The 21,462-nt window shown below is 38.4% G+C and overlaps 1 protein-coding gene across 2 annotated transcripts in view; it reads left to right on the top strand.

The window, feature by feature from the left end:
• F5 (coagulation factor V) overlaps positions 1-20,468 on the top strand; it is a 69,689-nt gene extending 49,221 nt beyond the window's left edge. For both annotated transcript variants that reach the window (XM_077901589.1, XM_077901590.1), the window contains 12 exons: positions 1,079-1,250; positions 2,032-2,268; positions 3,118-3,331; positions 5,882-6,061; positions 8,116-8,232; positions 9,128-9,199; positions 10,141-10,244; positions 10,661-10,816; positions 13,270-13,414; positions 15,141-15,292; positions 18,139-18,321; positions 20,034-20,468. In XM_077901589.1, the coding sequence (XP_077757715.1) occupies positions 1,079-1,250; positions 2,032-2,268; positions 3,118-3,331; positions 5,882-6,061; positions 8,116-8,232; positions 9,128-9,199; positions 10,141-10,244; positions 10,661-10,816; positions 13,270-13,414; positions 15,141-15,292; positions 18,139-18,321; positions 20,034-20,180 (1,879 nt within the window). In that variant the 3' untranslated portion in view covers positions 20,181-20,468. The remainder of the gene's footprint in view (positions 1-1,078; positions 1,251-2,031; positions 2,269-3,117; positions 3,332-5,881; positions 6,062-8,115; positions 8,233-9,127; positions 9,200-10,140; positions 10,245-10,660; positions 10,817-13,269; positions 13,415-15,140; positions 15,293-18,138; positions 18,322-20,033) is intronic.
• Positions 20,469-21,462: the final 994 nt, after the last annotated feature.

Below are 21,462 nucleotides of genomic sequence, written 5' to 3'. Positions count from 1 at the left end.
TCTCTCTCTCCCTCTTCCTCTGTTCTTCTTCCTCTAAAATACAATAATAAAACACACACACACACACACACACATTTTCCCATTGTTATATGAGAATAAATAGTTTATCTAGGGATTTCTAAGAGAGGCCCTAAAGGAATAAGATTCAAGGCCTTTCCAAAGTGGAAAGGAATGGAACCAATTCCTTCAAAATCTTATATACCATTCCAGATATGCAACCCATGTTTATGGCAGTCAAAGTTGCTTTGCTTGTCCCCATGTGTTCTGTGAAACTATGTTATGCTCAGAGTCTGGAAGGATGGGGCCAGTGGTCCAGGAAGACTGGAAGGAAGGCAGAATGGGATTCTCCTGGTGCATAAAAAATACTATGAGACTAATGGAGGAGCTTTTGGCCTGCTTCCATAGGCTTGAGAAATTTAAGAGTCAGTGAGAAAATATGATGTGCTCTGGCCCCAGACAGGGCTGGTGAATTACACAAGGAATAATCTGATTTAACAAAGCAAATTTGAGAATGACTACTTTCAGAGTACAAACTGCCATCTAGTGACCTTCACAGGGGTGACAATTGTCATTCATTAACGCATTAAACAAAAATCTATCAAGTACCTACTATGTGCCAGGTAACTTGTGAGGTACTAGAAATAAAACAGTGAGCAAACTAGGTATGATTCCTGACCTCATGGGGCTTTCACTCTAGTATCAGAGTCAGATTTTAATAGATAATATCACAAATAAATGACATATAATTTACCATATATACTAGAGAAATATAAAAATACTACAAGAATATACTATATATACTCTGACAATACTATGGAAACTTAAAGAATGATATAGAGAGATTTGACCTAGTCTAAAGGTTTATAGGAAAACAACCTAAGCAATGATATGCGAACTAGGATCTGAAGGATATTTACTGGTTTAAGTTTTTACTCATTATATTCTCATTCATTTGTTCCTCAAGTATTGATTAAATATTCATGCTAGATACTATACCCAAAACAGGGATAATTCCCCTAATTCTTGGAATGGTCTTTCATTTGTTCTTTTAAATAAATACCATTCTTAATTATTTTAGTGAAGATGTCGATGACCATATACATGCTCAAGAGAACACCGTATACAAGAAAGTAGTCTTTCGAAAGTACCTTGATAGCACTTTTACCAAACGTGATCCTTTGGGGGAGTATGAAGAGCATCTCGGCATTCTTGGTCCCGTTATTAGAGCTGAAGTGGATGATGTCATCCAAGTAAGTCATCTTTTGAGCATTGCTAAGATCATCAGAGGAATTTTCACAAGCACCAGAGGGTTGTAGCAGCAAAAGGGGCAAGAGGGCTATAGGTAATTTATTTTCCAAAATTAACAAATAATTACATTTCTCTTCAGAGACTGCTTGCCAAGTAATTTGATAATCTTCAAGAAAAAAAATGGTCTCAAAAAAAAGAAAAGAAAAAAATGATCTCATGATTTTATTTCGGCCTTTGCTGAGCTCCTATTCATTCTGTAAGGGCCAAATCTGTTTTCCCTAAGAAACCGTTTTTACTACACAACCTCTCCTGCACATTCAACCCAATTGCTCCTTTCAAGCATCCCCATCTAACCCCATTCATACTTTGTTTACACACTTTTGGTCTCTATATTTATAACTTGAATCCACATGTGTAGGTGCCTTCATCAGGAGGTTGAAAGCATATTGTGAGCAAGATCCAAAGCTCATTCACCTTCAAATCTGCAGCACCTGCTGTGATCATTTCATTTGTGCCTAATGTCAATACTTTTGTTTTGAGCCAAAGAACAAACATGTTTGGGGTTTCTAGGGTAAGCTGCTTGGGCCCTATCTGACTCACAGTTGTAAAAACTAGATGACATAATGTATATGTTACTTTGTACTTGTATGCAATTAATATATCTTACTGTATATAGATATAAGTCTCTAACTAACCATCCACTTTTGCTTATAATATGACCATTTTTTTTAATTTGGATTTTTGTTGAACTTAAGTCCATTTGTGGATCATTCTTTTTTCTAGGTTCGTTTTAAAAATTTAGCATCCAGACCATACTCTCTTCATGCCCATGGGCTTTCCTATGAAAAATCATCAGAGGGAAAGACTTATGAAGATGACTCTCCTGAATGGTTTAAGGAAGATAATGCTGTTCAGCCAAATAGCAGTTATACGTATGTATGGCATGCCACCACACGATCTGGGCCGGAAAATCCTGGCTCTGCCTGTCGGGCGTGGGCCTACTACTCAGCAGTAAACCCGGTAGGTATATTGATTGAAAGTTTTTGTCATTTCCCTAACCTTATGACCTGAGTCCACCAAATGGAAGAGTCAAATGATTTCTCGTTAAATGTCTTGCTCTCCATGAGGAATGTGTAAGGATATTGGGTAACAGTCTATAGCTATTTGTCTTCAGATGATTGTGGGAGAGTAGCAGGTGTTCAGTGGAGAGGAGGGAGGAGTATTGAAATGGTGACCCCAGTCAGAGTGACTACCTTTGCAGAGGAAGACATTTATTTGCAATTTCCTTGAGCAAGTTTTAGCTTTCTTTTGTTCTTTCTTTATGAAAGAACTGCAAAATCAAGGTGGCTTCATGTGGGGCATGGTAGAGAGAGAGAGAGCACAGACATATTTCAATCCCTATCCTGTCACTTACCATGTGAGCCTAAGATAATTACTTGATCTCATTCAGCCTCAGTTTCTAAAGCTAAAAATGAGAAAACAATAGATAGCACACAATAAACACTTGGTAATGTTTGCTTAATAAGTGAGCTTATTTTTATTAAACAGGATTGCTGTCTGAATTAAATAAGATACTACCAGCAAAATATTTGCTATGAGAGTAGATGCTCAATAAATAGTAATTATAATAGTACTGATATTGTCATTAACATTATCATTACTGACATGCCAAGATAAAGGACTAATCAGATAAAGGACTATGAGTGCTACAAAATCAGATGATACCCATGCTTAATAAGCTACTCATCTATAATCTTCAAATTCAGAGCCCCTGAGGTTTCCTCTTCTCTATAAATCAGAGATTACCAAAAAGCAAAGGAAATCCTGAGAAAGAGAAAATCTGTGAAATTTGCATCTACTGTCTTCCAGGAAAAGGATATCCATTCTGGCTTGATAGGTCCCCTTCTGATCTGTCGAAAAGGAGTACTTGATAAGAGCAACACACCCATGGATATAAGAGAATTCGTCTTACTTTTTATGGTCTTTGATGAGAAGAAGAGCTGGTACTATAAAAAGAAAGCCCAGTCCCCAAGGTCTTGGAGACTTACATCCTCAGAAGCAAAACACTCTCATGAGTTTCATGGTATTTTCCTTTGACTTTGATCTAATCTCTGAACTAAATCACAAGGGGTGACTGTGATTCTTGCCCTAGGTCTTCATAAAATTAGACAAAAGGTGCTTCTGAAAAATTGGGAGCTAAAACTCACCGCTGGTCCTTAAATGTCTGAGGGGTAATGTCACCCGGCAGGTGGCACTGCACATAAAGGACCCAGAGAAGGTCTGAAAGCTAGCTAGCACGGGAGACCAACCAACAAAAAGCCAGTGTGCCACAGCTGGTAGCATGAATCAAAAAGCATTATCACTTTTTCATTTATCACTAAAGGATCACTAAAGGAACTATCACTAAAGGAACTAATCACTAAAGGAACAATCATTTATTTAGAAGTAATTACCCATATGTACTTTCTAAAGAAGAATGATGGTGACCAGCTCTCAGAAGTTCCCAGGTGGCATCCGAAGCATCTAAAATAGAACAAGAGAGAACACTGGGTAGTTGAGTGATAGGAGAATCATGTCAAGGGAGCATTTGTCAGGGGAGTGAGAAAAGCATATGTACCCTGAACTCCATTCAGGAATTTTGTCTGTTAAGTGTCCACTGAGTTAAAAGTAGTTTTAGAGAAAGATAGAATTTAGGATTTGGTGAACAACAAAGAGAATGACTTGGGGGTTAGAGAATAAATGGAAACTGATAAGCCCTGTTTTCAGATTTTGGTGAATGTAGGGGATAGCTGCAAGATTTCTGACATGAAGGATCTATGCTTTGGGTAGGGGTCAGTCAGTCATTCCATGTAACAGGAAAGGAGAAAGTTGCTATTGCTTAAGGAATAATAATAATAATAACAATAATAATAATAATAATAATAATAATAATAATAATAATAAAGACATACACAACATCCACTTCACTGCCACCATAATTCACCAAGGCTAAGTAGGTCTATACTGCCCCCTCTGGCCCATTTACACTTGGGCTGCCCTTCTTAACTCTACTTTTCTCATTAAACTTCTGTTCATGTGGAATACAATCTGATCTCACCCATATCAACACTTTGGAGTAGAGACATAAACAATATGATTTATGATCTGCTCTAAAACCCTACCCCCTGACTGCTTATCGCACAAGGTTAAAAAGATTCTATTAGGTGTTCTAAAATAGAATTAGTGGAAAGCTAATTGATAAACTCCAAGCAGAACTTCCTTTTCTCTTCTCCTACCATTTCTAGGCTTTTTAATCCATGGCACTTGGTCTCAGGGGTGGGAAGCAAACTCTCCTGAAATCTTCCAACCTCATGGGAAAGCATAGGCCTCAGAATCAGATCTGGTGGTCTCTTAGCTATCCTGTAATGTCTGAGAACCCTCAAGCCACTGCTTCCCAATTCCTCAAAGAAAGAGTAAAATACATCCAGTATGGTTTAGTTTTAAATGCATTGTAGTTGAAGTCTCTATAATTGGGTAATCCCCATGGTATAGTATTTATCAGGGTATTTAATTGAGCAGACCACCTGAGTTCCCAGCTTCAAACTCAGCACCTGGCCTTTTGCAGTATGCACTCAGTAATTGTTTACTGAATTAGTGAATAAATGAACAAATTCTATCACTCGGTTTAATTTATCAAATGTTTACTGAGCACCTGCTATGTTGAGTGTCTACATTCCATATCCTAATGTAATGATTTAGCAATGCTGACCTGATAATCACTTGAGATCTATGTCCTGCCCTGATGAGGGAGTAAGGACTGGCATTAGGAGTGGGAAGATAGGTGCTCTCATGCTGGTGTAACCTTGAAGGTGCCAAGATGATCTCAACTCCTCTTCCTCCCCGAATTCACTTGCTCAGTTCCTGAAATTCCATCGTAGTTCTTTTAACTTTAGACAATATCACTAATAAAAACTTCACTCACTTCAATCTCAGTTAAATACATGGGAGCCCAAAGCTATATCATTAAAATTTTGTATTATTTTTTAAGGTGATTAAGCTCACCAGATGATTTAAGCACACACACTCATTCACACACACATACACACACACATACATTCTCACATATGTTTCACTAGCAGAGAGTGGATGAAGCCTGAGAACCCTTGACATTTAAGCTGGGAAAAGGGCAGAGGAGCTATCATACAAATGAATAAACATGAACCTCAGTGGTCTGCCTTCCTGATTTTGCCTGGAACTATCTCTAAATTTAGGCAGCCTTGCAATGATGTTTTGTGTACCCCCTCACTCTCTTTCCTCTAACCACTGGAGTCACTTATCTGGCTCATATTTGTGTTTTTGTAGCACAGGAAAATCTACACTGTAAATATCAAGGGTAAGTGAGTGAAATACAGAGCAAGGGAAGTGTGAAGTGGGGGTTGGAGAGTGATAAACTGCAGGAAACTGCTGTTGGCTAGTGTGAAGAGGACCTGTTTTAGCCTCTCACTGATATCAGGACACACAGGGGTCCTTATTGTGCCTGGGTAGTCACAGTGACAGGAAGATGGGTTGTAGCTGGGATGCCTCAGACCTCCTTACTCGCCTCTCTGCTGGTGTACACAGATTTCTAACTGATCGCAACTCTCTGTCCTTTCAGCCATCAATGGGATGACCTACAACTTGCCCGGCCTGAGAATGTACGAGCAAGAGTGGGTGAGGTTGCATCTGTTGAACATGGGCGGCTCCCGAGACATCCATGTGGTTCATTTTCATGGCCAGACCTTGCTGGAAAATGGCACTCAACAGCACCAGCTAGGGGTCTGGCCCCTGCTGCCTGGTAAAGAAGTGCACAATAAAAAGAGGTCCCTGATGAAAAATGGCTAGAGGAGGCAATCTTGGCAACTGTCACTGTCCCTCATTCCCTCCTGTGCATTTACTGCCTAAGAGTCAGGCATGGGTTCTGGCAGAGATCATGAGCAGAGACTTATCCTCAAACAAAATACAGAGTACAAAAGAGCCAGCTAATGCATTCACTATTTATAGCACCACACAGGCTAAATGTGTGGCTCAACTCAGTTCTACAAAGATGGTATGTCTTAGGCAGTTTTTTCCAAACCACTCTGGGTCACTTAGGCCAGGTCTTAAACAGATTACGAAATGAATCCCACACGGCTCAGGCAGCGAAAGCTTTCTGTTGGGAAGGAGATTAAAAACTTCCTAGGGTTTGGGGATTCTTGCATTCTTGAATTCTATTCCTCACACTCTCACTCTGATATCTTTGGGCAAACAGCTACAGGAATCTTAATCTTAAACTGACTCATGAGGCTGTTTGGTAGGAGGGGGAATTTTTTAATGATCATAAAAGCTAAAGAATAAGAAGGATAGTTAGAGCTTTTCATGTACAAAATAATGAGAAGGTTTTAAAAAAAATCACAAAGGATTTTTGTGCCAATGAGTTGTTTGTAGGTGTATCTCTGTGTGAGTAGGGGTATGAGTGCTAGATGCCATGGACTCTCAAACTGTAACAGGCATAGTAAAATTCTAGGAAGCTGGTTAAAATGCAAATGCTAAGGCAGAGATTTTGCTTTCAAAGACTTTGATCTGCTAAATCTTGGGCAGGTGCCAGGGACACTGCATTTTTCACAAGTAGCCTATCTTCCACAAATGCTGTGAGAAGCTAGTGAAGGCAGACAGGCATCCCTTGCCAGTACTTTGGATGGAGAAGTTGCTATGTGAGTCAGCCTCAGAAAGGTACAGCAGGTCCAGTTGGGACTGGTTTGGTTAAGGATGGGGAAAGGGTATTCTTGTTTGCTCCATTCAGGCTGTGGCTCACTAATAAAGCTATAAAGACTCACTCTGTTAAAATCAGAGATGGAGGGATCCCTGGGTGGTGCAACGGTTTAGCGCCTGCCTTTGGCCCAGGGCGCGATCCTGGAGACCCGGGATCGAATCCCACATCAGGCTCCCGGTGCATGGAGCCTGCTTCTCCCTCTGCCTGTGTCTGTGACTATCATACGTAAATAAATTAAAAAAATTTTTTTAATTAAAAAATCAGAGATGAAGGGGATTAGGCCAGACTTATTCCTGACTTTTCACTGGATGTAAAATTGCCAGATGGGTCCCCCTTCCCACAAGCCTGTGTGAAACACTGAGAAGCTGGAATTGGCTGGCCCATCTAAACCTTCAAATCTAAATACCTGTATTGGAGTGTGGGAGGCTAGAATCTTTTTCTGGTATTAAAGGAGGATGACCATCAGCTATTAATTTTAACTCACAATCTGGAAAATAGACATGAATTACAGTCAGCAGAATTTCAGAATTAACTGGCAATGGGAAGCATTAAATATCAGAATGGACAATCAGAAGTTTCAGAAATGTCATTCTTTCAGTGATTTTCTGAAACAATTTATGTGCATCTCTATCCAAATATGTAAACTTGAAAATATGGGAGAAGAATGTTTGACTTCAATTTTCTCATAAAAAAGAAAAAACTAATGAAATAAAGGGAGAGAAAGGAAACATGCACAATAGTCTTGAGGCCCAATGATAAGTCATTCAAGGTTGTTTTAATACTTAGAACTCAGAAACTGTATTATGTATGGGTTAGCTTGTGATGTTCTATGTAGATAAATGAAAGTTTCTTTCTAGTAAGGGGTGTTGGAGATTTTTTTAAGGTCCTGGGGCAATTTATTTTTACTAATGTATATGTGTACTGCTGTTTTGTTTTTATCTGTTCGTTTACACCTCTGGTCCTGCCTAAAGAGAAATAGATCATTTTTCATTTCTTTTCTAAAGCCTCTTGAGGTGCAGGGATGTTAGGATTCTTTGATAGCTGCCAACTAATATTGTTAACTTGGGGTGGTTAACGTTGTCCTTCACTGTCTATTTTAGGTTCATTTAAAACTCTTGAAATGAAGTCATCAAAACCTGGTTGGTGGCTCCTCAACACAGAGGTTGGAGAAAACCAGAGAGCAGGGATGCAAACACCATTTCTCATCATAGACAGAGGTACCATCCAAGAGCCACATGATATTTTTAGCAGGAGGGTCCCTGCTAGAACATTATTAACTTTTAGAGTGGAAATATTGAGCTCTGAGAACTCTGCATGACAGAGGCAACGTGTGTACCAGTAACTACTTTTATTCTGACCCATATCTGATTGCACTGCAAACATGAGTCTTCTAGGAAACTTAAATCACATGTTTCAGCCCAAAGGCATTCTTCTCAGTTGGGGAACCAATATAAAGTATCTTCCTTCATGATGTGAAATTCGTGGGAAAGAGAATGCGAGAATTTTCCAGTCTCCTAGAATAGAGAGGGGAAAAGATACCTGGAATTCAACAATGACTGGGATAGTCTCTGAACTTGGCATTTCAGTATTTGAGAAATCATTTCCATCTGTCTACCCCTCCAGCCAAGCAAGTCAGCCAGCCAGCATTTATAAAGTATCTGTTAAGTAACAAGTACCGTGTCAATATCCAGATATCTCAGTAGCTGGCATTTTCTTTTGTGATCAGAATGTAAATAACTCTAACTTTCAAGTCAACTTTTGGGAATGTAGACTTATAAGGGGTAATACTTAATGTTGTATAATTGTTTATTTCAAGATATAAACTGATGGAAATCAGTTTAAAACTAAATGCTTCAGGATTTCCATGTTTTCCTCTAGGATGTCACTATTTCTGTTAAAGCACCAGTCTTGCTAGTACATTGACCATTTTATAACCAGGCATATTTTAAGTCAGTACCATACAAGGTAGATGAAACCAGCTGACCCACCAAGGGTATAATCTCTAGCCATGGAACTTTTACATTGTTATGTGTATTTTCTTTTTTTTTTTTTTTGTTATGTGTATTTTCTAAGCAAAAATTATTCATTGTTCTGGTTTGCTTTGTTTTGTAGAATGTAAGATGCCAATGGGACTAAGCACTGGCATCATAGCTGATTCACAAATCAAGGCTTCTGAGCATTTGGGTAAGTAGCAGCATCATAGACTTTGGAAGCATATCCTACAGTTATGCAGTACACAGCCTGAAAAACAACTCATGACAACCCTGCCTATTTAATCTATAGATCATGACTCCTCTCCAGGCTTTTCTCTACCACATGGTAAAGCAGCTCCATCTTGAGGTGCTCATCTGGTAGAGGAAGGAGCAATATGATAGGCACTAAAACCTGTTGACACTCCTTTATCACTGTCACCCTCTCTGGTGTATAATGTTCCCAAAGAGTCTGTCCCGGGAAAGACCAAGAGCGAGGGGTCCTCAGAATCTCTATGCAAGCAGTACAACCTCTCAGCAGGGATTGAACAAGGAGTGAATCCCTTACTCTTATGATCATGTGCCTGTTTCCAAAATTTTCCCCATTCATCCTCGTCCCAGGTTTGATCACAAGCGTAATATTACAGTCAGATTTACAAGGTCTTATGGCCAGATACTGTTCTCCCTGTTAATAGGGCTCTTTCTTGTGCCAGCCACTCACCCATTCAAAAAACTTTGCTGATCATCCAGTCTGTCAGGATCTCCTAAATTTCCTCTCTCTGCCTCAAATCCCTTCCTAGGACCAAGAGGTCAGTTGCAAGGGATAATGAGGCTCCCATAAGTCCTTCCACACCCTCCCCATAAGCAAGCACACTCAGCAACAACCACATTAACATAAGTGAGAAAAGATAAACACAACTTCTGTACAAGAAAGGAGGTGGGTGGTAGTTGACAACTGACCAAGCAGACCTGAAGATTTCATCACCATGAACTGACTTAGTAGCTGAGGCCTATGTCAACTGTCTGGTCTCTTAAATTCAGTAGAAGCTCCTGCAGAGATCTGGTCTTCCACTGGTACTAAACTTACTTGGGAAATTGCTAGTTATATGTTTTTGTTTTTCAATTCAAAATAATTTTTTTCTTTTTTGGACTTAGGTTATTGGGAGCCCAAATTAGCAAGATTAAATAATGGTGGGTCATATAATGCTTGGATCCCAGAAAAACCTTCAACAGAACTTGACTCTAAACCTTGGATCCAGGTATATCTTATAAACCTGACAATATTTACAGTACCATTATAATAAAGTGAGGGTGATTTAATAATTTCTCTTTGTTGTTCTTGCAATGTTCTAGGCACTATCCTAAGTACTTTACATAGTCAAAATGAACCATATGAGGTTAGTTCTAGTAATACCCTAGATATCTTTTTCACAGATGCAAAAACTAAGGCACAGAGGACTAATTACCTGCCAAAAGTCACATACAGCTGGATTTAAGTCCAGGTACCCTGTGCTCAACTACGGATTGTATCTAGCCATTTTATTAGTTTGCTAAGACCTTAGGTGCTGACTTTTTGGTTCTAAAGAAAGCTGGTTACACAACGAATTAAGGAAGGACTTAATTGTGTGACTTGTTGACAAGAACAGTTCTGTTTAATGGCTTTGCTATATTGCAGATAGACATGCAGAGGGAGGTCGTATTCACAGGGATCCAGACACAAGGTGCCAAACAGTATCTGAAGTCCTACTACACCATGGAGTTCTATGTGGCATACAGCTCTGACCGGACAAACTGGCAGATCTTCAAAGGCAACAGTACAAGGAATGTGATGGTCTGTGTGCCTCGTTTCTTTCTGAATCTCAAGACACACCCTGGGGTCACTAGGTTACTATGACTATGCCTATCACTATGTCTTTTTTAAAAATACCTTTCTGGAAAAAAAAATACCTTTCTGGATGGGAGAAATACAAATGTCTTTCTTCGGGCCTTATGCAAGAAAGTGGCAAAATGAGGGTCTGGTATTACAAGTTAAAGCGATAAGGCTGACCTGAGACTCCAAAACTCCATAAAAAGCCCACTTTTTGATCAAACTAAATACCCAGACTCTTAGGTTGGCAGATGGTGTAGGACAGAGTAGAATATCTGGTCTTGTGCTTTTAAGGAGCTCACACTAAAAACTGGCCTCCAAGAGTTTTGATTATACTAACTTTTACATTTTATTTTGTTCTTTGTTTCAGTGGACTTGAAGGAAATAGCAATGTTAATGCCAGTTATGCTCAGAGGCAGTGTGTTTTTCAGACTTTTTTTCTGCTCTGCCTTAGGAATGACAATCCCTTTCTGGGTCTTTCAGAGGCTCAGCCAGAATTATTCCCAATATCCCATGTGTACCAGTCCCAAACTCCTTCATAACCCCCTTTCCAAAGAGAGCTATCAGAATGTAAGGAGTCAGTCTGCCATTATTATGCTGATAACTTTAAATTTGTTTCATTTTTCCTGTAAATCATTGACTATTTTTCTAGTATCTGTATTATTAGCTATCTCTAATAATAAATTATTTGCACTATACCTTAGAATAGATCCTGAAAATCTCAACTTCTACTTCCTACTAATCAGTTTTGGAGAGAACACAGATTACAGTTAGAGTTCATAGCTTAAAGACTTTTGTACTTATATTCATGAGGAATGTTGGTGTATAGTTTTATTTTTTTGTACTCTCTGGTTTTTTGTTGTTGTTTTTTTTTTTTTTTTTGACTCTCTGGTTTTGATATCAGAGTAATACTAGCTTCATAAAATGATTTGGGAAGCATGCTCTTCTGTCTTTTGGGAAAGATTTTCTAGAGTTGGTGTTCTTTAAATATTTGTAGAATTCACCAGTAAAACTACATGGGCCTAGTGGTTTCTTTTCCAGGATATTTTTTTTAGATTATTTATTTATTCATGAGAGAGAGAGACAGAGAAAGAAGAGAGAGAGGGAGGCGGACACAGGCAGAGGGAGAAGCAGGCTCCATGCAGGGAGCCTGATGTGAGACTCAATCCTGGGTCTCCAGGATCAAGGCCTGGGCTGAAGGCGGCACTAAACCGCTGAGCCACCCAGGCTGCCCCAGGATCTTTTAAATTATGAATTCAATTTCTTTACTAGTTACTGGCTGTTCAAATGATCTATTTCATACTGGATAAGTTGAGATAGTGCTTTACAATAATTGATCAATTTCCTCTAAGTTGTTAAATTTATGTGGATAGAGGTGTTTGTAGTATTCTTTTATGCTTTTGATGTCTGTAGAGTCTACAGTGATATTGCCTATTGAATTTGATATTAGTAATGTGCATCTCTTCTCATTTTACTTTCTCATTCTTGCTAGATATTTGCCTTATTTTTTTTTGCCTTATTTTTTTTAATCTTTTCAAAGAACTAGCTGTTTCACTGCCTTTATTATTTTTCTGGTCTTCAGTCTTGCTTCCCTTCTCTTCTGTTTTAGCTGAATCTTTCTGACACTGGTCCAGCGAGGAAAGGGGCAGGGGCACACCTCATCACTGCCAGGTAGACTTCGAAGTCCAGCTTCCCCAATGAGGGAGGACCACTCCTCTTTGCTGTTGGGTGGAAATGGGGTAGTCTTCACTGGTACTACAGTGGTAGGAGCCTTATTAGCAGCTGGCGGAGATGAAAATCCTGGGTTCCTATTTGGCTTTCTCTGATGCAATCCCAGTGAGTGTTTGGAGGTGTCTTGTTACAGTTTTATGAGCATGGAAGTCTAGGCTCTTCAACTTGGCCTTTACTGCTCTGGGTGGAGGAAGAGCCAAGTGTTTTCTACAATGTTTAGTTAGAAGTAGAGCAATTATTGTCTGAAAATTTTCTGTCTTTCTAGACTGGTCTTTCCTGGTTGTGTGACTGGAGGAAGGAAGCTTTCACTAGAACTTTCTTTTGTCTGTACTTATTGGTGTTTCCTGGTTGCTGGATTCCCAGTCTGGGATATATGAGACAAAATAAAACCCGGAGAGCCCAGCACCATGTTGTTCCTTGAGTCCCAAGGACGTTAGCCAGTCTGCCTTCTTCTCTCCACCTTTCAGAGGCTTCTTATGTTGTAGCTGTACTCAGCAGGAGATACAAGGCAAAGTATATGTACACCATCTTCCTGAATTGAATGTATCTCCAATTTCTTAAGACTAAGGTTTAATTCAGGCCACATGAAAACTTAATATGACAATATTAAGTTAAACTGAAATTTTATTATAAAATTACTTTATAGATAATTGTTTAATAACTAAGCTTTCCTTTTTTTCCTCTAGTATTTTGATGGCAATTCAGATGCCTCTACAATAAAAGAGAATAATTTTGACCCACCTATTGTGGCTAGATATATTAGGATCACTCCAACTAGATCCTATAATAGACCTGCTCTTCGATTGGAGCTGCAAGGTTGTGAGGTTAACGGTAAGGAACTAAGATGCATTATGTCTTGAATGCCTCTCAGAGAATCCAGCTTTAGTAGATATGAAGAATGTGTAGAATTTTTAGTTCTCTTCAATCACAGAGGTGCCTAGTAAAAACCTTGGTGAAACAGTTTCTGCTCGGGTAAACTCTCATTGTGACCTAGACCAAGACTGGTTCTAGCAGCCAGAGGGTAGGTACCATCTCTTAACAGTACCAGGATGGCAGGGACAGTGCCCTGACCCTCCAAGGAAAAGCCCTAGCTTAGAATAACTTCCATCAGGCTATTTCAATAAGAACTAAGCTTCAGACTAGGCCTGACTCTTCCGAAGTCCACAGGTCACTCAGACTTTAATGTAATGAAAGTATCTAGCAACATTACTGGCATATATTAGATGTTCAATGAATGCTTTAAAAATCTAAAGTGCTTACCAACTTCTTGCAACATTTTTTTAAGATTGATTTATTCATTCGAGAGAGAGAGAGAGTATGTGTGTATGTGCTGGTGGGGAGGGGCAGAAGGAGAAGGAGAGAGAGAATCTCAGGCAGACTCCCTGTTCAGTGTGGAGCTTGAGGCAGGGCTTTATCTCACAACTCTGAGCCAAAATCAAGAGTTGGAGCCTTAACTGACTGAGCCACCCACGCACCCCCAAACTTCCTGAAACTTTGATTAAACTCTACATTCCATTTGGCTCCCTATTTAGGTAGTCAGGCTTTTTTTTATGTAAGCTGGTATTTTTCAGGGGATATAATGTGATCTGTGGTATAAATAAATCCAGGTAATCATAAATGACCATACTAAAATTCTACTATATAAAACAAAGATTTTTAAGGGTCACTTTTTTTCTTTCTATGTGGTATATGATGTAAATGGTAGTTTACTCAGATCAGAGATTTAAACTGCTCTAAAATGTGATAATCAGCACTATTAATCTATTCAAAACATTTTCTATTCAAGAAGCATTACTTTAAAAAAAACCCTCATTTTCTTGATATAATCACTATTAGCAGTAGGTTTTTTTTTATCTTTTTTTTCATGAAGAAAGATATCACTTCAAGAAAATGTCTGCATGATTTACCAACAAGAACAAAGCATCACAGAGGTGATGATGATGATGGGCAGTTATGTTTCTCATGTTCACAGACAGCCTGAGGACTAACATTAAAGTGCACACGTTGGCAAAATTCCCAATGGTGCATAACAGGAATCATCCTCAAAGAGTTTAAAATAAACTGTTGAACGTGATGACCAAGGGTCCACTGTATCTTCTTCTTTATAGCTTTTTTAAGACAGAGAAATAGAATATACTGTTATATACATAGACAGTGTAGGAATATTTTCTACCTCAAAGAAAAGACAGAAGCTTCCATAGCTCTCTGAAGGAAGAAAATGAGTTTAAATATTTAGAACATGGTGTTTGGGTGTCAGACTTCCTGGGCTCCAATTTAGTTTCTGATTCCTCTAGTAGTGTTACTTCAGGCAAGTTCCTTTTTCTTGCTGTGCTTTTTTTGTTTTCCTATTTGTAAAATGGAGGTAATTAGGAGCATCAAGTAATACATGTAGAGCCTAAAAATAGGATTTGGCATGTGGGCAATAACTATCCATTGCTGGCAATGGTTGTTTTTATTGTTAGTAGAGATATTATTTCTTGTCTCCTCTGCAAGTACAAAATACCATGCAAGGAATACTGGTGGGGCATAATTAATCACATTATTTTTCTTTTGACAGGATGCTCCACGCCGCTGGGCATGGAAAGTGGAAAGATAGAAAACAAGCAAATCACAGCCTCCTCATTTAAAAAATCTTGGTGGGGAGATTACTGGGAACCCTTCCGTGCCCGTCTTAATGCCCAGGGTCGTGTGAATGCCTGGCAAGCCAAGGTAAAATATGCCTATGAATGGAGTTCACTCAGTCTTCCAGAAGAAAACAAAGGACCTCACTAAAGAGAACATGGGGATCCTGGGAAATCAGAATATAATCTGTTTCTGCAGATTATGATCCTACGTCTGAGAATCTAGAATATCTGTTGACTTGATAACTTTAACTCTGATTTTGGCTCAGAGAGATTTCTTTCTTTCTTTCTTTCTTTCTTTCTTTCTTTCTTTCTTTCTTTCTTTCTTTCTTCTTTCTTTCTTTCTTTCTTTCTTTCTTTCTTTCTTTCTTTCTTTCTTTTTTAATCATTTCTGAGTTTCTTGGTCTAGTCTTGATTTAGATCAGGGGTGGGAAAATTTTTCCACAAAAGACCAGATAATAAATATTTTAGACTCTGTGAGCCATACGTTCTCAGTCATAACTACTCAACTCTGCCATTGTAGCAGGAAAACAGCTATAAACAATAAATAAATGAGCATGGCCATGTTCCAATAAAACTTCATTTACAGAAATAGGCAAGGGGCCCAACATGGCCATTGGGCTGTAGTTTGCCAACTCCTAATTAAAACAACTCATGTTAGTGATAATTGATTTAGATTGCAACACTTTCTTTTTTCAAATTTAGCAATACTTTTCATTTTCTTAATAGTGCTATTTAGATTTCTTTGTTCCCATTTTTTTTTTTTTGAGAACTTTGTGACTTTCCTTTAGACAGTTGGAGGCATGGCAAAATGCTGCAAAACCAGGGTTGTAAATCAGTGGCCTAAGTTTAATAAGCATCTTCCAGAGAATTATATTGCCCCTAATATTAGCCCATTGAATAATTCCAGTGACTTACTTTTAGGCTAATGGTTAATACTTTGCTCATTTTCATTTCACTCTTCAACTGACTTGAAAAATCTCAATGGCATCGAAAATCAGAATGATTCTATCAATCAACTTAACCCTTCCTTATTTTCTATCCTCTGATGTCCCTCCCTTGAGATACCTACATTCTAGTTCCCTGGACTCCATAGAATCCCAGGTCCTATATTTATGTTAAGCTGCTAGCAATGGAAAGAGAGTTGTGGTGGTAGTGGAGAAAACAGAAGAGCTTGGATGGACCCCATACAGGTAGTCTTGGGAACTGACATTTGTGTCTCAAAACTAATTTCTGGTCCATCACAGACTCACAGAATGTAAGAACGGCAAGGGGTTTACAAAGCATCCAGTCTAGTCTTTCCCTTTTAAATTTAAACACAAAAGAGATTAAATCATTTTAGCTTAGTTTGGTGGGAGAATCAGGAAGCTTATATTCCCGATTAACAGGTCATTGGCCCTCCCACCATTTGAAGCCATGCAAACACCTCATTTTGCAATTTTGCAGAGTAGTAAAAGAGACCTAAAGAAGTTAAAATAATAAAAGTAATAATGTTATATTGCATTGCATTTATATCATTACATAAATGAAATAATAAAAAAATAAAAGAAAAAGTTAAGGAGAAAGGATCTCATCCATTTTTTTTCCCCCAGAAAACCCTTTAGATCTATTCATAGAATAACTTTGTCACCCTACCTTGTATTTTACAGCTTTTTGGAAAATTTTGTTCTGTATGTAATCTGCTTTTAGTCTTTGTGATATAATAATGGCTTCAAAGATGAAATACTAATTCTAATTTTTAATGCCATTATTTCAAATCTGGAATTCTAAATTATAACCGTTTCACTTAATCTTCTATTAAGATTAGATGTCTTTATAGGGTCTCTTTAGAGAGGCTAGACACTATGCAGGCACACATACAAACTGAGGTGTCTCTACCTCTTTTATGTCTATAAAAATTTTTTTATACCTTCAGAAACCCTCTAGATATCTGCCTCTGTATCACTAGTACAACCTGGATTGGTTACTATTCAGCCTGGTGATACACTAAGAAACCACCAAATGTCACTAGAGAATATTACAAAATTAACAAAAAAAATTAATACAATAATTTTAATTCAATCAAGTTGCTTTAAAAATACATACAATATATGAATATATACATATATCTGTGTATAAACATATACACATACATACATGTACACATAAGTGATGTTAAAGAAATACATCAATATTCACTATTTCATATAGAACTGAATGAGACTATGGGGCATGATGTATCCTCCAAAGGCGAAAAATTGTCTCTGATTACTCTAAAACTCAGTCTTTCTGATCCTCTTTCTCCAGTATGTGTCAGCAAACATGTGATTAGGCATTTTGTTAGGCCAGAGACAGGATATCTATCATGCCATATCAAGTCCTAGGCACGGCTTTATCAGGTATTTCAAATATTACATTTATTTGAAATATCAGAAAAGAAGAAATTGGACTATTCCTCCTAGTTGACAGAAGTGATGGAAAGAAAAGTGGGACTTTTCTAAAATAAGTTAGAGAGGATACTATTCAATCCTTTCCCAGATAACCCATCAGCAATATCATCATGGCATTTAAACAAATATGTTTAAGAAAATAATATTTACAGATGATTTAGCAATCTAATTTTTTTCTCAAGATTCATTAATTTATTCATTCAGCAATATTCACTGAATACCAACTGTGTGCTATACATTGAAACACAATAGATCCTTGCCTTCAAAGAGTAAGGGATATAAACAAATAAACCATTATTGTACAAGATATGAAATACTCTAGTAAAAGTTTATATATGTCTGCAACAACAAACAAGAGGGAATAGGGAAGTCCTTTAGGAGATAGAAAATCATAAGGGATGAGAGAAAAGAAATGCTTTTGAGCGCTGCACATTTTGATACCTTGGTCTAAAAAATCAAAGGATTTAATATCTGCCTTATTCATGTGTCCTCATCATTTTTACAGGCAAACAACAACAAACAGTGGTTACAAATTGATCTGCTCAAAATCAAGAAAATAACTGCGATTGTAACACAGGGTTGCAAGTCTCTGTCCTCTGAAATGTATGTGAAAAGCTACACCATCCACTACAGTGACCAGGGAATGGAATGGAAGCCTTACAGGCAGAAATCCTCCATGGTGGACAAGGTATAGGGTGCTGTCCTGGCAACAACAAAGCAATTCACAAACTGCTATGAGAGAAGTACCTATATTTGCAAATAGCTCTTTGCCTTTGACAAATATGTGCGGACATGCACCTCCTCTCTAATAAGTCCGAACCCTAGCTTGGCAGGTAGCTGGTGTGGGGACAGAGACCATGCGGACTATCTTTCAGCAGTGGCTGGGCCACCTGTGAAATAGAACCAAACACCAGGGAGAGGTATGAGCCATCATTAGCTCTGATTGAGAAAGATGGTAAAGAGCTGTCTCTCAGTGGGCTTGCACTGCTGTAATAAATGATCATAGTTGAAAGCCACAAACACTTCTCTTTCACAGTTTTGAAGGCTGGAATCCTAGAGAAGGGTGCCAGCATGGTTGGGTTCCTGATGAAGGCTCTCTCCTTGGTTATGTTCCCCCATGGCCTTCCTTGGTGCAGGAAGAGAGATCCCACGTCTTCTCCTCTTTTTGTATTAATCCCATCAGGATGGCCCCCACCATCACAACCTGCTCTAATCCTAATTACCTCCCAAAGGCTCTACCTCCTAATACTATCCCACTGAAGATTAGGGTTTCGATGTATTATTTTGAGGGGGACACCAACATGCAGTCCATAACATGGGTCTAGAAAACCCTCCACTGTGAAATAACATCATATTAGCATTACCTTGGGTATACTTGTTATTATTGACTGATCAAATACCCACAGCCATGAAGCATTGTGTATCATATTATTAAGCAGGAGACAGTTGTTATCCTCACTGATGAAGAAACTAATTTCTTGCAAGACGAACTACTCCATTATAGTCCTTAATTCCTTGATTCTAAAATGCTCCTGGGGGCATATCTAAGGTGGTGAGTCTAAAATTCCAGGAAGGGAAATCAGGCTGGAGCCAGTAGGAGGGGCAACACAGAAGGGGATAAACCTTTACTGGATGCTCATCCTGGGCTCAGCACTTATCTTGGTGAATAAATTTGAACTTCTCTCTCTTTTTAAGTTCCTGAGATGTTTGTTTAGTCAGTTGATTGGTTGGTTGGTCGGTTGGTTGGTTTGGCTGGTTTTATCTGTCACTGTACTAAAGTGTCTCTATAGCTGGGTAAGCATCGTTGTCATAAACAAATAGTGACTTAGCTTCTGCTGTGTGTAAATGTTGGGGAACCTGCTGGGGATGCTAAAAGGAAAAAAAGGCATGAAACACAGTTCAAGTGAGGATAGAAGGCATTTGCCAAAAAAGAATAAGTAAAAACACATGGTTGCATTTTACTTTAAATGTTGGTGACAACTAACCACTGTCTGGCACTTACTATGCATCTGTCATATATTTACATACTTTTTGAAAAAATTTAAGGTGAGGTAAACTTTTGTTATCTCCATTTTTCTGGTGAGGAAATGGAGAATCAGAGAATATATGTCACCTGCCCAAAGTCACACAGCTACCAAGGGGCTATGGGCAGAGATGGTTTCATAGCTGCTCCACAGCACCATGTCAGATGTCAAATGTCTCTATTTTTCCAGCCAGTGAGGTGGAATCCCTAAAGATGTCTGCTAGGCATGTGATTTCATAATTGACCAAAGATCATCTTTGATAATGTATGTGTTCATTGATGTCCTCAGCTTGAACTAAAATTGCAAAAAAAATTATCAATAAGATTTTCATACCCATTACATCATCATTAAAGATCTTCTCATATTTTGCTTTCAGATTTTCGAAGGAAATAATAATGTCAAAGGACACGTGAAGAACTTTTTCAACCCACCAATTATTTCCAGGTTTATCCGCATCATTCCTAAAACATGGAATCAAAGTATTGCACTTCGCTTGGAACTCTTTGGCTGTGATATTTACTAGAATTGAATATTCAAAGACATAGGAAAGACTCTTAAAGTTACCAAGCCATTTAGAGAGGGAAATGTATTTTATAACTATTTTAAATATTAATAATTTTTACTATTTCCCTTTTTTCTATTAGAGAATAAAATTTTATATATGAGACTTTCACAATGTAAACTCCTTGCTACAATTCAGCCAGATGAGGCTATTAGTTCTTCATTAATCTGAATATAAATGGGAAAATATCAAGAACCAATGAGCAAATGGCTTGTCTTTAACAATGATTAAAAATGCTATGTAAAGTAATATTCGTGTAGTTAGCATGCTTCATTATAGTTCTTTTAAAACTCTGCATACACTAATAAAAAGAGATATTACTTTTTTGAAAAGACATTTATAGACCTGGATAACTTTCACTCCCACCTTTAAAAAACAATGATTTAAGAGTAAAGGAAACAAGGTTTTAAATGGTTGATTTTTCTTGACATGGAGAGAAAAAAGAAATCATACCATGTGAAATAATAAGTGCTTAAAACACCCTGTCTTAACTACATGACAGTGAATTTTCTGGCCCTCTGTGAGTAAAGATACCAATAAGCATGTTTTCAGTCGTCCCACCCTGTAAATCTGGCCTGGTCTTCCTTGGAACTAACCCACCTATTGATATTCAGTGAGGGATCTTTAGAGGAGGAACACAACCCAAATAACCATGGGAGAAATGAACACGTAACCTTGGCTTCATTCTAGCTGTCACTACAATGGTAGACTGTTTCAAAACAAAGTTCACCTAAGGGAAAGCTAAAACCTAAGAAACAGCATTGGAACCATTGGCCCAAAGGCAAGTGTTGGTGCTGGGACTGGCAAGCAGCCGAGGTTCTCTTCTCTGCATGGCTCCAACCTCTGCCTTCTCTCCCTTCCTTTTCAACTTCCCCTTTCCTCACTCCCTCCCCTGGGAACTTGGCATACAATGGTCCTATAGACAGTGTGAGACTGGGGAGCTTTCTGACCTCCTTGAAGTCACATGGGATAGATGGTCACTGGTGAGGCTATCTTCCTGTGGAGCAAACCACTTCCAATCTTAATGTTCAAAGCAACAACTTTATTTTCTCTCAGGATTCTGTGGGATGACTGGGCTCTGCTGGGTGGTTTGAAGGCTGACTTCATTTGGGGTCCCTAGTGAGATTATAGTCAGATATGACTATAGCCAGAGTCATCAGAAGGCTCAACTGGATGTTGAAACAGCTGGTTCTCACTCTCCATGTGGCTTCCAGTCCTCTCCTCATTACATGGCTGGCTTTCA

This window comes from Canis aureus, chromosome 6 (assembly GCF_053574225.1).
Source record: "Canis aureus isolate CA01 chromosome 6, VMU_Caureus_v.1.0, whole genome shotgun sequence".
In the NCBI taxonomy this organism is placed as follows: Eukaryota; Metazoa; Chordata; class Mammalia; order Carnivora; family Canidae; genus Canis; species Canis aureus.
Note: the sequence above shows the minus strand (reverse complement) of the source record. Positions and strands in the feature narration are given on the sequence as shown.